Source organism: Spermophilus citellus (assembly GCF_964194105.1).
Source record: "Spermophilus citellus genome assembly, chromosome: 1".
NCBI lineage: Eukaryota > Metazoa > Chordata > Mammalia > Rodentia > Sciuridae > Spermophilus > Spermophilus citellus.
Window position 1 is genome coordinate 226,374,571 of NC_138182.1, and position 15,438 is coordinate 226,390,008.

The window sequence follows — 15,438 nt, forward strand, 5'->3', positions numbered from 1 at the left end:
ATCACCATTCACAAAGGCATATAAATTGACCCAAAACTATGAAATAAAAAATAATTTGAATAACATTTCCTTGATTTATTAGACAATATCAGAGAGATGACCCTTTGGGGCTCTCAAATTCCATGCATTTTATGGTATCTTGGTTACAGCTGCAGATTTTACTTTATGTGAAGCATCAATTTTAAGACTCAGTTCTCACAAGATTGGGTCTTTTTATGTACACAGAGAAAATAAATGGAATTTGTTCATGCTTAGTATAAATATAAAGCCACCAGATAATTAACCCTTTGGTCTGAAAGAGCTGATGACCTGCACTAAGGAAAAAGCATGGAATCCCTTCAAATTAATAATATTAATAAAAAACAGATGAAATTTTGCAGAACATATACACCCTAGTCCATGGAATTGATATTAAAAAAAAAAAACTTTCTTGAACATTTAAGGAGACAATTTAACGACAAAGTAATAAAGAGGATTTAATTTTTATTTACTTTGAAGATGCTTTTAGATTCCTAAAAAGGCAAAGTTGCCCATTTAACTGATTTTAAAAACAAATTTGGGTGGACTTCTGGTGATTTCCAGTTTGTGCTTCTATGGACATTATTAATTTGATTTTGATGGTAGCAGTTTAATATTCAAGGTAAAATTGCAAACATATTTAATTATTAGAACATAAATTCAAACTTCTGTTAGAGTCAGGATTCTTTAGAAGGTCCCCAAATGGTTGTTTTCAGCTCAAGATTGACTAAAATGGCCTGTGAATGTATTTATAAAATGAGCTTATTTACCTTAAACATTAATTTGGCCAATTCTTGCTACTCCCTTGCTCCACTAAAAGTAAAATTGGGCAATTGATGGAATTCACTGGAACTTTTTAAACTCTGAGATGAGAGTTTTTATACATCCCACGGAGAAAGGAAAGCAGGTTAAGTGTATAGAATCTCACCGGCATTTCAGGTGGTTTAGGCAGTGGTCTTAAACTGCATACTAGAGTCCCCTGGGGTGCTTTTAAAAGATCATAGTGCCCAGACCCCAGCCCTAGCCCACTTAAGCAGACTCTGGAGGAGAAGGCCTTGGCATCAGTAAGCAACCAAGGTGACTCTAATCATGCAGGGAGAGTGACGGACGGACCACTGCCCGAGTGTTAGCTTTACTCGTTCAAAAGCATTAAACCTTCAAACCAGAAGAAGTTAGCAAGGCAGCTGACGAAACAGGGTGCCAGGAAATTTGGGGGTTAATCTGAACTGCTTCTTTGCCCAGGCCATTCTGGGTTAGGCTGGAAATTTGGGCTCCAAGGTGCCCCTTTCTGCAGTCTGATATGTCCTGATTGGTTAGCAAAAGCCTGGTCTTTCTGGACCTTCCTTTGCCAAATGTTGGTGTCCAGCCTGCATAGGGAGAGATGTCTCACAGCACTGTGGGAAGGCGAGAATACAGTGTTTCCTTGGGTTATGAATGGTGACGAGGGCCCTGGAGAGCATATAGGGTGAAGATCTGAACTACTTACTAGGACAAAGGTTAGGGCATACTCTTCAGCTACGGGCACAACTGCTATCAATTGATACCCTAAAGTGAACTGCTAAGATCTCTTAACTGCGGCTGGGTGCGATGACATAATTCTACAATCCCAACATCTCAGGAGGGTTGCAGGTGCGAGGGCAACTTCAGAAGCTTAGTTTCAAAATAAGAAGGACTGGGGATATAGCTCAGTGGTAGAATGCCCCTGGGTTCCATACTCAGTACCACCAAAATCAATCAATCAATCAATCATCGAGTAACTATGGTTTGCCAGATGCAGATGCTTCTTTTTGATTTTTAAGGTGTTTCCTAGATCACTTTTCAGATTTAGATGATGTTAGTAGCTCCTTTAGGAAGGTGTAGCTATCTAGTTCTGTCTTTGCAAGGGCCTTGAAACTTGAAACTTCTTACTTCATAATGGGTTGTGCACAGAGGGCAAACATCCCACTCTTCATTTCTCCTACTGAAGTGATAAACAACCATGGAATTCTCATATCACTAGAGTTAGATGTCCTGTACACATTATTGGGGAGATGGAGATGCTTTCACTTCTTTGCCTATCTCAGAGAGCCTGCTTGGGGATGAGTGGGGGAGGTACATTGGACAGACAGCTCTCTTCATGTTACTGAGACCCTTGCTTTGTTTTTGTTTGTTTTCCAAAGGACCAGGAGCCACCAAGACGACCAAGTCCTCAGCTGTGCCTCCAGGCCTCCCTGTGTATTTGGACCTGTGCTATATTCCCAACCACAGCAACAGTAAGAATGTTGATGTTGAATTTTTCAAGAGAGTGAGGTCGTCCTACTATGTGGTGAGTGGGAATGACCCTGCTGCTGAGGAGCCCAGCCGGGCTGTCCTGGATGCCTTGTTGGAAGGGAAAGCTCAGTGGGGCAGCAACATGCAGGTAAGGGCCCGAGGACCTTGTCTGCACTGTGGTTGAACTGGGGCCAGAGGCAGAGGGAGGGAGCCATGTTTAGCAAGGCACCTTTGTCATTGCGGATCTGTACAAGGTGCCTCCCAAAACTGTCACACATGAAATCTCCTCAGGACAAAGTCAATTTAACCCACAGAAAATGGTCTAAAATAGTACTTTTTTAAAATTCGTTCTTTTTAGTTATACGTGACAGCAGAATCCATTTTGATCTAATTATATTAGCATTGGATATATCTTATTTTAGTTAGAATTCCATTCTAATGGATGTACATGATGGTGAGATTCACTGTGTTGTTTTCATATATGTACATGGAAAATTACGTCAGATTCATTCCACTGTTTTTTCCTTGCTTATCCCTGCTCCCTTCCCTTCATTCTCCATTGTCTAATCCACTACACTTCTACTCTTGCCCTCACTGCTCCTTTCACATTTCAGAGAAAATATTCAACCTTTGGTTGTTTGGACTGATTTACTTCACTTAGCACAATAGTTTTCAAGTCTATCCCTTTGCTGGCACATGTCATAATTTCATTCTTCTTAATGCTGAGTAATACTCCATTGTGCATATATACCGCAGCTTCTTTATCCATTCATCTATTGAAGGACACCTAGGTTGGTTCCATAATTTAGCCATTGTGAATTGAGCTGCTATAAACATGGATGTGGCTATATCACTGTATATGCTGATTTTAAGTCCTTTGGGTTTATACTGAGGAGTGGGATAACTGGGTCAAATGGTGGTTCCATTCCAAGTTTTCTGAGGAATCTCCATACTGATTTCCAGAGTGGTTGTACCAATTTGCAGTCCCACCAGCAACGAATGAGTGAACCTTTTCCCCCACATCCTCATTGGGATTTTAATAGGAATTGCATTCTATCTGTGTAGCACTTTTGGTAGTATGGCCGTTTTGACAATATTAATTCTGCCTATCCAAGAGCATGGGAGATCTTTCCATCTTCTAAGGTCTTCAGTTTTTTTCTTTAGTGTTCTATAGTTTTCACTTTAGAGGTCTTTCGCCTCTTTTGTTAGATTGATTTCCAAGTTTTTTTTTGTTTGTTTGTTTATTTTTTGAGGATATTGTGAATGGGATGGTTTTCCTAATTTCTTTTTTAGCTGATTCATCATTAGTGTACAGAAATGTAATTGATTTGAGTGTTAATTCTGTGTCCTGCTACTTTGCTGAATTCATTTATGAATTCTAGAAGTTTTTGGTAGAGTTTTTTGGGCCTTCTCAATATAAAATTATATCATTGGCACACAGAGGTATTTTGAACTCTTCTTTTCCCACTTGTATACCTTTTATTTTATTCTTTTGCCTAATTGCTGTGGCTAGAGATTCAAGGACTGTGTTGAATAGAAGTGGTGAAAGTGGGCATCCCTGTGTTGTTTCTGTCTAAAGTAGTATTCTTGATGCCACCAATAACCATCACTTTGGAGGAAAGCCACCTTACCTAAGGCATAATCTATTCATCTACAAAATGGACTGAAGGTTTATTGCCCTCCCCCAATATATGAGTATTGTGCATGCGAATCAAAGCGGTCATATTTCTATGGGAGAGCTGCTGAAGAAGTGCATTCACTCCTTTGTTTTTTATGGATGGACCGAAGGTAAGAACTTTAGAAAATTAACTGTCCAGGTGAAATTCCATAGTAGGAGCATTGACTCCTAAAGAATATGCCTAACTCCCAAACCAAGTGTCTAGCTATGAACCACCCTGTCAGTACGGTTGGGATCTTTGTTCATCCAAATTTTACTTGTGGTTCTGCACAAAATCACTTAGTAAACTGTGTTTGCATACTATTAAATAGAATTGCTTATTTAATCATATGACATCTAATGTAGCCAGGTGCATTAGATTTCACACCCCTATAATCCCAGCAACTCAGGAGGCCTGCAGCAGGAGGATGCCAAACTTGGCCTCAACAGTCTCAGCAACTTGGTCAGACCATGTCTCAGGGGAGAAAAAAAAAAAAAAGACTGAGGATATAGCTAGCTCATAGCTCATTGGTGGAGTGTGCTTGGGCTCAATCCCCAGTACTACAAAAAAGGTAAAAGAAATCTAATGTGAAACAGCCAGTTGCCTCCTAAGGAATATAACATTTTTAAGTCATTAACCACCTATCCCACTCACCTACCCCCCAGCCACACATGTAAAGAGACATATCTTCGTTTCCAGAAAAATGTTAATTACACCCAGTGGGTGGGTTTTCTGAGGATGTTGAGCTATAATAATATTTGACTAAATATGCATTATCTTTTATGCAAAACTTACTGGCTGAAAGAAAATGTAAGAAATAGCCTTAACCAAGGTACTTAATGAACATTAAAGGATTGAAAAAACAACAGTGAATTTAGATGAACTAATTGACAAGTTTCTAGTTGCCTTTGGTTCCAGTCTTCCACTCTTTGTGTGTGTGTGTTTATTCTGGTTCCTTACAAATGTAAGTTGAAAAAAAGACTTGCATTCCTTGAGGAAAATAGAACATTTTTCTTTCATTCCCACCTTCTAGTGGTCTAATACCTTGGGTTTGTACTATTTTTGCATCTGGTTTCTGTCCCTGCCCTTAAACAGCTATTTTCTCCCTGCAGGTAACTCTGATCCCAACTCATGACTCAGAAGTGATGAGGGAATGGTACCAGGAGACCCATGAGAAACAGCAAGACCTCAACATCATGGTTTTAGCCAGCAGCAGCACAGTGGTTATGCAAGATGAATCTTTCCCTGCATGCAAGATAGAACTGTAAAAACCAAGGCCAGCCACACCACAGGATTTGAACTTTGTTTCCAGAAATTCTTCAATTTGAAACTACCTTTTCTAAAACGCCAATTCATCTAATTAAGTCACCGAACAGTTACCTGCCAAATGCTATCCTGTGTCATGGTGACGCAAGTCACTAATATTTCTCAGTTTTTGCTGATTGCTAAGGGAAGTAACAGTATTCCCACAATAGGGTTCAAGTTACTACAAAATTACCTACCCCAGTTCATCTCTGCTGAACATTTGGAAACCATGCACTAGCAAACCCAACTGACTTCTGCTAGGTAGAGGCATTTGTCTTAGAGAGAAAGAGAGAGAGAGAGAGAGAGGGAGGGAGGGAGGGAGGGAGAGAGGGAGTGAGGGAGTGAGCGCACAAAGAGAATGCAGGAGAGAGAGAGAGGAAGAATGAGAAAGAAAAAGAATGCAAGAAAAGGAGATGGAGTGGAGAGGTTCTGGTGAGATACCCAGAGAGGAAAAGAGAGAGCAGGGTGGGGTAAAGAGAAGAAAACCAACAATGAGGTCTGCATTTCCTCAGGCAGTAGGTATTCTGTAGTCTACACAGGCCAAGTTTTCCATTTTTGTCAGTCTTAAGTCATCATTTTCTAAAGCGAGCTGGCTAGAGGAATACAAAAAGAACAAAACTTGTCATGAGGGCATGTGAGATTGTCACGCCTTAATTAAGCTCCTTCAGTTTGAAGGCTGCACACTGACATGCTGTAGTGAGTGTAGACCGCACACACAAGTGGAATGAGCCCCATTCAGAACTCTCAGACTCTTTAGACACACGAGTAGATTGATCTAAGGCATGCTCCCAGCATTTGTCCACCCACTTAGTCCACACTGCGTCAATTAACCTGCATGCGTCAATGCCCAAGTCCACCCCAATTAACTGAAGCAAATACCAAAGCAGTTGGGAGTACATATGGTAGACAATTTGCCTTAGGAAGTGACTTGAATGTACAAAGATACTTGATGCACTTATTTTTTAATGTGAGACAGCAAGTTTATAAAACATCCATGTAGGATTATAGATACTCCAGTTGAAGAAGCACGTGTGTGCACATGGGGGGTACTAGAAGTTGATCTGATTGGTCCAACAGTTTGATGCTGAGTCATGCGTGCTGAATACCACGCCAGTGCACCCGTGACCCCTCAGCCAAACAAGTTGCACCTTTCATAGCTTCTTCACTACTGCAAATTCAAGACTGAAAAGGCTTCTATGATCAGAACTGGGAAAACAGTGAATCTTATGGTGGAAGAGGTTCTCAGCAAGTGTACAGTATTTACCTTCCTTTGTCTTACATTGGCTTTTTTAATTTTCCATTAATTTCAACATGATTATGGGAACAAGTGTACAGAACTTTTTTTTTTTTTAGCTATGTGAGAACTTTTCATAGATGAACTTTTTAACTAACGTTTTAATTTACAGGAAAATACAAAAGAAAAATTTCAAGCGATAGTCTTTTTTTTTAAGTGTTTCATAAGACAAAAATCGAATAATTTTTTGAAGTTCTGGCAAGATTGAAGTCTTAAGGTTGCAGTAAGAATATTTATTAAAAACCCCTAACTACCAGGAAGAATGATACCTCCCACCTTTTGATTCCCATAACCTAAAAATTTGAGTATGGGCTATTTGAGAGTGGGAGAGAACAGCATGGTAGGCTAATTCCAGGGCTTTTATGAGTCTATCACCCAGTGGTACCCATACTTCTTTCAAGATCTTCAACCATGAGGTAAAAGAGCCAAGTTCAAAAGAACCCTAGCACATGGGATTTTCTTTTTTGGAAAAAAATAAGTAATAGATTGACAACAAATGAATCCCCCACTCCTGTTGTTCATCATGTAGAGTTCAGACATACTGTTCATCGCCGTCATCATTGAACATGAACCTGGGAAGCCAGATCATGATTAAAACTGACGTCCGGTTTCAAGTTGCAGTTCCATGCACCCAGTGTTCGGATGTGGCAAACTTCTCAGTGACAACTGTGCTGTGCTCTGTCATGTCACGTTTCCTGCAGACTCTTAAGATCTACGGAGTAGTGAACAATGACCTCATTTTATTTTCTGTGTTAGTTATTTATTTCAGAATTAACATTTTAGTTTATTTTTGTCTGTTAAGTGTTTGTTTTGCACTGCTAACTAATATGAGGGTTTAAACAATGCTTCTTCAGGGTCCCTCACTGAGGACCCGTGCAGTCTACTTAATGCTGTGAATTACATTTTCCAAATGTTTAATTTTTTTTAAGAAAATTAATATTCTATTTTTGTTAGGCTTCTCTAGGAATACAGTTTTTATTTATTGCCCTATTTCTTTTTTAAGTTTTTAAAAATAACACACTAAAGGTACAAACATGTCACACCTGATGGAAGAGTCATTGTGACCAAAATGGGTTTCATTGAGCATCAACTCATCTACCTAAAACTTCTTTTATGAGAAGCCCATGAAATTACTCAAGTTTATTATTTAATGGTTAGTTATTGAGTTGGTTCACATAATGCCTGGGAAGAGAAACATTTCCTAGCCTTCTTGCCAAATCCAGACCTCTGGTTGATTTTTCTTTGATAGAAGATGGAGTTACTTTCCAATTTTCCAAATTAAAGTTACTTAAGTTGTATATTATTCTGCTTTTAAAAAAAGTGCAAACACTTTTGGAAAATTACAGCCAGTCTTCAGTTATAACCTCTCTACCCACTCCTTGCCCCCAACTCCCTACCCCTCTATGGAATTTAATGAGAAAAATATAAAAAACTGTCATTGGTCAGCTGGCTCTTTTTCCTATGAAATCTATCAGTACTGTCCTCCATTCGTTGTTCTCTATGATGGCCACAGAGCCTGAGTATACCAGGAAAACCAATATTTGCATTACAGGTTGCTCTTGTCCTTCTAGACATCTTTCCTACCTGTGTGACTAACCTAATTTTGCTAGTTCCATAAATACACAATTAGTTTAGTAACAGCCATCAGAAAGTACCATGTACCTTCATGGTGAGAGCTAAAACTCGACACAGACTTCTAGGAGCTTTGTTCATACCGATTACTTAATCCAATTGTATAGATTTGAATATTTGAGTGGAAGGAATTTCCATTCTGTTTAAATGATGGGATTCCATTTCGATAGCACTCATGATCATGACCTTTTTGGTAGTATTCTTAAACAAAATTCTACAGAGACTAAATGTTAGAGACGATCCTCCATTTTCAATTTTAACCAATTCTATCCCCTTTCTCAAAACCCCAACCCCTGTGCATGCTTTCTCAGTCTTGTGGTGGGACTGGATACAATGACTGACCCCTCCCTCTTTAAACACCATTTTTCCATGGAGTTCAAAAGGAAAAAAAATTTTTTCTTAACGTTACATATCATAGTGAATGGTTTCCCCAGTGTATATGGATGTTTTAAGTGTCTCCAATAGCTTATGAAGTTTAGGAGCTTTCCAATATTCATTTAATAAGATTTAATCATTTGCTAATGGAAATTTTTCCACCTTCCATTTTTCCCTCTGTTACCAAATTTCAGCTCAGAGGAGCTGCTCTACAATTCTGGAATTGCTTTTCTTGCCTCTCTTTAGTCATCTGTCACAGGAGGTTTCTGCTCAGTAACGATATTGTGCGTTAGGAGAACTTTTTATTTTTATTTTTTCGTGCTTCAGATGTAGGAGAAAAGATCCTGTTTCCATTTGAAAGGAACTGTTAAGCTTTTTATCTTTTAACCAACTGAACAACACACCAAAAGCAGCCTAGAGATGAGCATTTCTTTGAAAGCAATTAGGTTATTCACCTGGTATTAAAACTATCTACTATTTAAAAAAAAAATCTGTGACTTTTACGAAGTTCATTTTAAAAGGCAGCATCAAAAACTGAAAAAGGAAGGGAAGAAAAAGTCAACAGCTTCTCTGCACTTGTTTGGAGCTCCCCAAAGCGGGAGCCACAGAGAAGAGGCTGGGACCAGGCTGCCCCTTGGAGAACACCCCGCAGCCAGCAGTTGGGAGTCACGCTTTCCACACTGCACGCAGCCCCTTCACTTTCCAGCCCCTGCAAGGAGTGGTCCTGAGCTGGGCTGAGAAGCACTTCACACTCCTCTCTCTTGTTCTGAATGGTGTTTGTGTCAGTCTGCAGCTGTGTATGGCATTATGTCTTATAATCCTGCATCACTTCTATCCTATCCAGTCATATCTAATGTAGAAAATTAGTTTCCAGTGAAAGTAATATGTAGTGCTTTTATGATATTTGTGTGCAATATCCCCTCTTCCATTGAGGATATTTGATGTAAAGGAAAAAAAAAACTCAGTTCCACAATAAAATACAAAAGTGGCAAAAGTTCATGCATTCCCTGTGCTGTTTTTGGCTTTGTGTCCTGAGTTGGGCTCTGCCATCCATGACGGGGGTGACCACATTCATTTCAGACTGCTTTTTTGTGGCTACTCATTGATTGATGTGTGCAGCCAAGCCCTCAAGAAGGTTAGAGTCTTAAGGACAGAAACTGGGAGTTGAGGGAGAAGAATAATAAAAACAGTGGCCTAAAAAGAAAGTAGTTGAAGGAGAATATTAGCTGGGCTTCCTGCACAAACCACAAATAAACGAGAAAGCAGATTTGAATGCCGGCTCTGCCATATCCAGCTGGATGACCTGTCATTTAATCTTTCTGGAGTTTTTTTCTCTGTAAAGTGAGAGAGCTCAACCTAAGGGTCAGATGGGCTGGTCCCTCCTGAGATGTGTTCTGTAAGCTGTCATGATTATTATAGCTGAATAAGCTATATCTAACTAACATAGTGTGCTGTATATTTCACTCACACTCATCAATGTGAAAAATGATTATATAAACCATTTGAATGCCAAAGAGGAAATCCTACTTGTTTATCCTACTTGTATTTTGAATAATCTGTATTCCCAAAACACTTACACAAGTAGGATTTCCTATATGCCATTTAAATGGTTTTCCTGCCTTTACTCTGTACCCAGTGGCGGGTTCTACTTGGCTTGTGGAATTTAAAGAGGAACAAAACAACTTCTGTCCTAGCTGGTTTAGGAAGACAGGTCAGCAGAGAGGCAATGATGCTACATTGTGACAAGGGCTCCTAAAATTGAAGAGTGAGCTTAGATGACCATAAGAGAAACCAGTGGCAATGTGTATGCTGAGCCCTGGAAAGAGGGAAAGAAAGCAAATTCCGGGCAGAGGACACACCACGGCTCAGCAGAGAGCAGGATCAGCATTTGTTGGGGCAGAGACTGCTCAGGATGGCAGCGCATAGTGGGGAGCCCAAGCCCCCCGGGGGGGTGTGCCTATGGGGTGTTCAGTGGAGACCTCCAGTACCTGGCCATGTCTGTCTTCAGAGATGGTCTTTGACCTCACAAGGCCCCTGCAGTCTGTCCCGAGTCACTATGATGTCCCTTTGTCATATATACTACTTCTCATCTTGCGCTTTGCCTCTGAACCACTCAGACGGCATTGAGTGGTCTCAGCAGAACTCACTATTTGCTAAGAGGGACTCTGAAACTCTCCTGCTTTAGTCAGCTTTTTTGCTGCTGTGACTAGAAGACCTGACCCAAACAATTGTAGAGGAGGAAAAGTTTCTTCAAGGGCTCACAGTTTCAGAGGTCTCAAATCTATAGACAGCTGACTTTATTCCTCAGGGCTCCAGGTGAGGCAGGACATCATGGCAGGAGAGTGTGGCAAAGGGAAGCTGCTCACGTGGTGATCAGAAAGCAGAGAGGAAAGAGAGATCCATTCTCCAGATAAAAATATACACCCCCCCATAACCCTGCCACCAATGAACCACTTCCTCCAGCCACACCCCACCTGCCTCCAGTCACCATTCAGTTAATCCCATCAGGGATTAATCCACTCATTTTCCTCCAAACATTCTTGCATTGTCTCACATTTGAGCTTTTGGGAAACATCACATCTAAACCATAATACCTCCAGAAATGAAAGGGTTAGGATGTGAGAACTGGGGTGGGAAATAAGAGATTTTAATTACCTCTCTCAGGCTAAAGTTGGATAGTTAAATTGTTTTCTGTTCCATTGCCCAATTCCAGGTTTTTCTTCTGGCATGAACCCAAGGTGACAACCATCGTGGTTTGCCTTGGGTGCCTGATTGTGCCTCAGGATACTCAGGCCCAGGGAACCCCTGAGGCCTGGTCACCCTACCCACTCCTGTCCTATTTAAATCTGGAAAAGAGTGAACCCTCTTCCAGCTTCTCCTCCATATTGTGGAAGTAGATTTTTTTTCCGGTTTCATTTTTCCTGTCTTCCAAACCATAAAGGTCTGTTGAGGACCTGTGACCATACTTTCTCTCTCTACTTCTATCACTCATTCTGGATGCTCTTCTGTGTCTTACAATTTTTCAAAAAAATTTTTTTTGGTACCTCAGGCACTCGACCACTGAGCCCCATCCCCAGCCCTATTTTGTATTTTATTTAGAGACAGGGTCTCACTGAGTTGCTCAGTGCGTCACCATTACTGAGGCTGGTTTAAATTTGAAATCCTCCTGCCTCAGCCTCCCAGGCCGCTGGGATTACAGGCATGTGCCACTGTGCCCAGCCCTACAATGATCTTTTAACATAGTTTGACTCACAAACTCTTGGCATCTCAAATAAATACAATCACCATTTCCTCTTTTGTCTAATATCATATGTAAATTCACTGGAAGCTTATCTGCAGCTTGGCCACACACAGTTCTGGTCACAGTTCTTTTGCTGTGAGATGTTCTCCTGCTTCACTGTGAGGGTTGTTGGTGGTGTTTTACAGACAGTTGAGCTGCACCTGATTCTCAGGGAGAGCTTCAGGTCATAGTCCAGACCATATCCGCTCAAGCCAGAAATGCAAGCTACTCTAATGCTCACAGGGGTTTAAATGTCATGTGTAAACTGATGACTTTCACAGTTGTGCCTGCAGCCTGTACCTCTTCTCTGATCTCCAGACTCAAATCCAGCTGCCTGTTGAGATCTTCACTTTGATGTCCAAAAGGGAATGTTTTAAAAATACCCCAAATCAGCTGGATGCGGTGGTACATGCCCATAATCCCAGCTCCCAGGGAGGCTAAGACTGGAGGATCACAAGTTCAAGTCCAGTCTCAGCAATTTAGGGAGGCCCTGTCTCAAAAAAGACTGGGAATGAAGTTCAATCGCCCCCCCTCTCAAAAAAATCCCCCAAATAAACCTTTGATATCTCTCCCCACACTGCCAGACTGCTTCTTCCCCCAGGATTTTCTACCTCTGTAAGTGGCAAATGCATAATTCTAGTTTCTTAGGTCACAAATATCAGCCCTGTCAGAAAATCCTGCTGACTTGACTTTTAAAATACAGTCACAAGCCAGGCACAGTGGCTCAGGGCTGTTATCCCAGCAGTTTGGGAGACTGAGGCAGGAGGATTGCAGGGTTCAAAGCCAGCCTCAGCAATGGTGAGGCACTAAGCAACTCAGTGAGACTCTGTCTCTAAATAAAATACAAAATAGGGCTGGGATGTGGCTCAGTGGTCGTGTGCCCCTCAATCCCCGGTACCCACCCCCCTAAAAAAAATAAACAAAATTCAGTTGCACAGTGCACAACAACACTGTGGTAAATAATGGATCACACAATGGTGGCATATACCATACAGGCTAGGTGTGTAGTAGACTGCACCTGCTATAGCTTGGGTAAGCACCCTCTGATGTTCACAAAATCACCCATAGTGCATTTTTCAGAATGCGACCCTGTTGTTTAGTGACGCACAACTGCATGTCCAGTCCGACTCCTCCCCTCGTTCACTGCTACCTCCTCTCAAAGTCATTTCTCTCCTGGATTAGCACCATGGCCACCTAACAGCTCCTCCTCTTGCTCATCTTTTCTCTTCTAGCTTATTCTCCATGTAGCAGCCAGAACAATCCTTCAGAAATATTCTTTCATTCAGGGGCTTTGATGCTGCTTCCTTTGTCTGACATGCTTTCTCCCCAGTGGGTCATTTTTCAGGTGTCATCTTCTCGGGATGCCTCCACTCATCATCCTACGTTGCATCCGCCACCACTTACGCAGCCCTCTCTTGTCCTCTTCCTTGCTTTGTCTCCATGTCATTATCCCCATAAGACATGATACACTTATTAATTATATCTACCTCCTGCCATAGAATGCAAATGCCAAAGGAAGAGATCCGGGTCTGTATTTTTCCTTGCTGTATCATCAGTAACTATTTTCACAGTTCCTGACACATAGTAGGTGTTCGATATTTGTTGAATAAACGAAAGAATGAATATACTAAGACTCAGGTTGATAGAGTGACTGTACCATGTGGTAGTTGGAAAGTTGGGTTAGAACCAGACAAACTTCAGTTCAAATACTGTCACTTTCTAATTGGATAGCCCTGGAAAAGTGACATTATGTCTCATCTGGAAAATGTGGATCATAATCCTTGCCCTGCAGGGTTGTGGTAAGGATTAGAGAAAATGCATTCAATCAGGTTGGATAATGGGCATTTAACAAGGAGGAGTTCACATGATTTTTGTAATCAAGGTAGGGACATAATTTCTGTTGAACCAGAGCCTAGGAAACACCCACCCCCAACAGTGGCCCAGCATACTATCACCAGAGGACATTCTTGGTCTATCTCACATACTATCACAGGCATAATAACTTTTTTTTTTTTTTTTTTGGTACCAGGGATTGAACCTAGGGACGCTTAACTATTGAGCCACAAACCCAGCCCTTTTTATGTTTTATTTTGAGATGGAGTCTTGATAAGTTGCTTAGGGCCTTACTAAGTTTGAGGCTGGCCTCAAACTTTCAATCTTCCTGCCTCAGCCTCCTGAGTTGCTGGATTTATAGCTGTGAGTCGCTAGATTTATAGACATGAGTCACTGCACCTGGCCCCAGAGTTCCAAATTCTAATCTTTAAAACACTGTTAGAAGTTAATATGCTCCAGGTGCAGAGGTGAATACCTTTAATTCCAGCAACTCAGGAGGTTGAGGTAGGAGGATTGCAAGTTTCCTGACATAATTATTTATAGCCTTGGGAACCGGCAAAGATCTAAGGAATTTAGTGAGAAGACCTAGTCTCAAAATAAAAAATAAAAAGAAGTGGGGATGTGCTTCCATAGTTAAGTGACCCTGGGTCCAATCTCAGTGTGAAAAACACAACAAGAACAACAACAAAAAAATAAAATAACTCAACAATTTTCCTGCCACTGGGTATATCAGAGGATATCATGTCCCCTTTTATAGATCCTTTACAAATCTTCCCCATGAACTTAGATTCAGCACTTAAATTCCACAATGGAATTTGTTTTCAAATGATTTTTACAAGAATTCATTCTTTGTGTTTTGAACAGATTAAGCTCAGATTTGGAGTCTCTAATGTGCACACACAGTAAACACATGGCTTAAGTAACTATTTTGTTTTAAACAAAGATCCCAGTGGTCACTGTCACAATCTCAGGGACCCTGCCAGCATCTTGTCCTATTCCCTGCAGGCAATAACATCCTCATGGAATTATGTAATGTCAGCGAAAATGCCACATCAAGGGGGAAAGAAAAGGTTATTTTCAAGCTAAGAAGTTATTCAAAATAAAAGGCAATTTTCCTGACATAATTATATTGAAAAGCACTCCCCTCTCCCTATTTTCTAAAATACATCATTTTCAGTGTTTGAAAAGTTCATGAAAATACAATTCCATCATCTTTTCTGCTATTGATTCATGAAAGACAAAGCTCTCTGAGACATTTTGGAACTTCATCCATTTTTTTATCCAAACCCAGGGAGGTTTTCAGGTACCAAGGGAATTATCTTCCCCTGACCCATGCGAGGTCGTGTCTTGGCCCAGTCACATCCAGATAGCAAACTCATGTAAATTATCATTTACCCTTTTCCCTAACAAACATTGTTTAGGAACCATAATGACCCCCTCTGCATTGCTGTTTATCTGGTAATCATATTCAGAATTAAATAAGAAACAACTATTATTACCCTTCTAGCCTGAAGAATTTGTAAATGAACTATTTGCTACAAAGGTCATCCTTGGGTCCGATGGAAATCCCTACAGAAGTCCCACGGTTGTTCTGCCCAGGGCTTCTAACCCCAGCACCTTTGATATTTTTAGACAGGATAGTTCTTGGGGTGGGAGAGGCCTGTCCTGTTCACTGTAAAGTGTTTACAACAGCATCCCTGGCCTCTCCACCTCCCCAATAACAGCTGTGACAATCCAAAGCACCACCAGACATTGCCAAATATTCTCTGGAAGCAAAATGACTCCTGGTTGAC

General features: G+C 40.9%; 1 protein-coding gene across 3 annotated transcripts in view; it reads left to right on the plus strand.

Moving 5' to 3' along the window:
- Positions 1-6,892, plus strand: part of MAP1B (microtubule associated protein 1B) — a 102,002-nt gene extending 95,110 nt beyond the window's left edge. For all 3 annotated transcript variants that reach the window (XM_081310147.1, XM_081310148.1, XM_081310149.1), the window contains 2 exons: positions 2,178-2,416; positions 5,039-6,892. In XM_081310147.1, the coding sequence (XP_081166273.1) occupies positions 2,178-2,416; positions 5,039-5,194 (395 nt within the window). In that variant the 3' untranslated portion in view covers positions 5,195-6,892. The remainder of the gene's footprint in view (positions 1-2,177; positions 2,417-5,038) is intronic.
- The last annotated feature ends 8,546 nt before the right edge of the window (positions 6,893-15,438 follow it).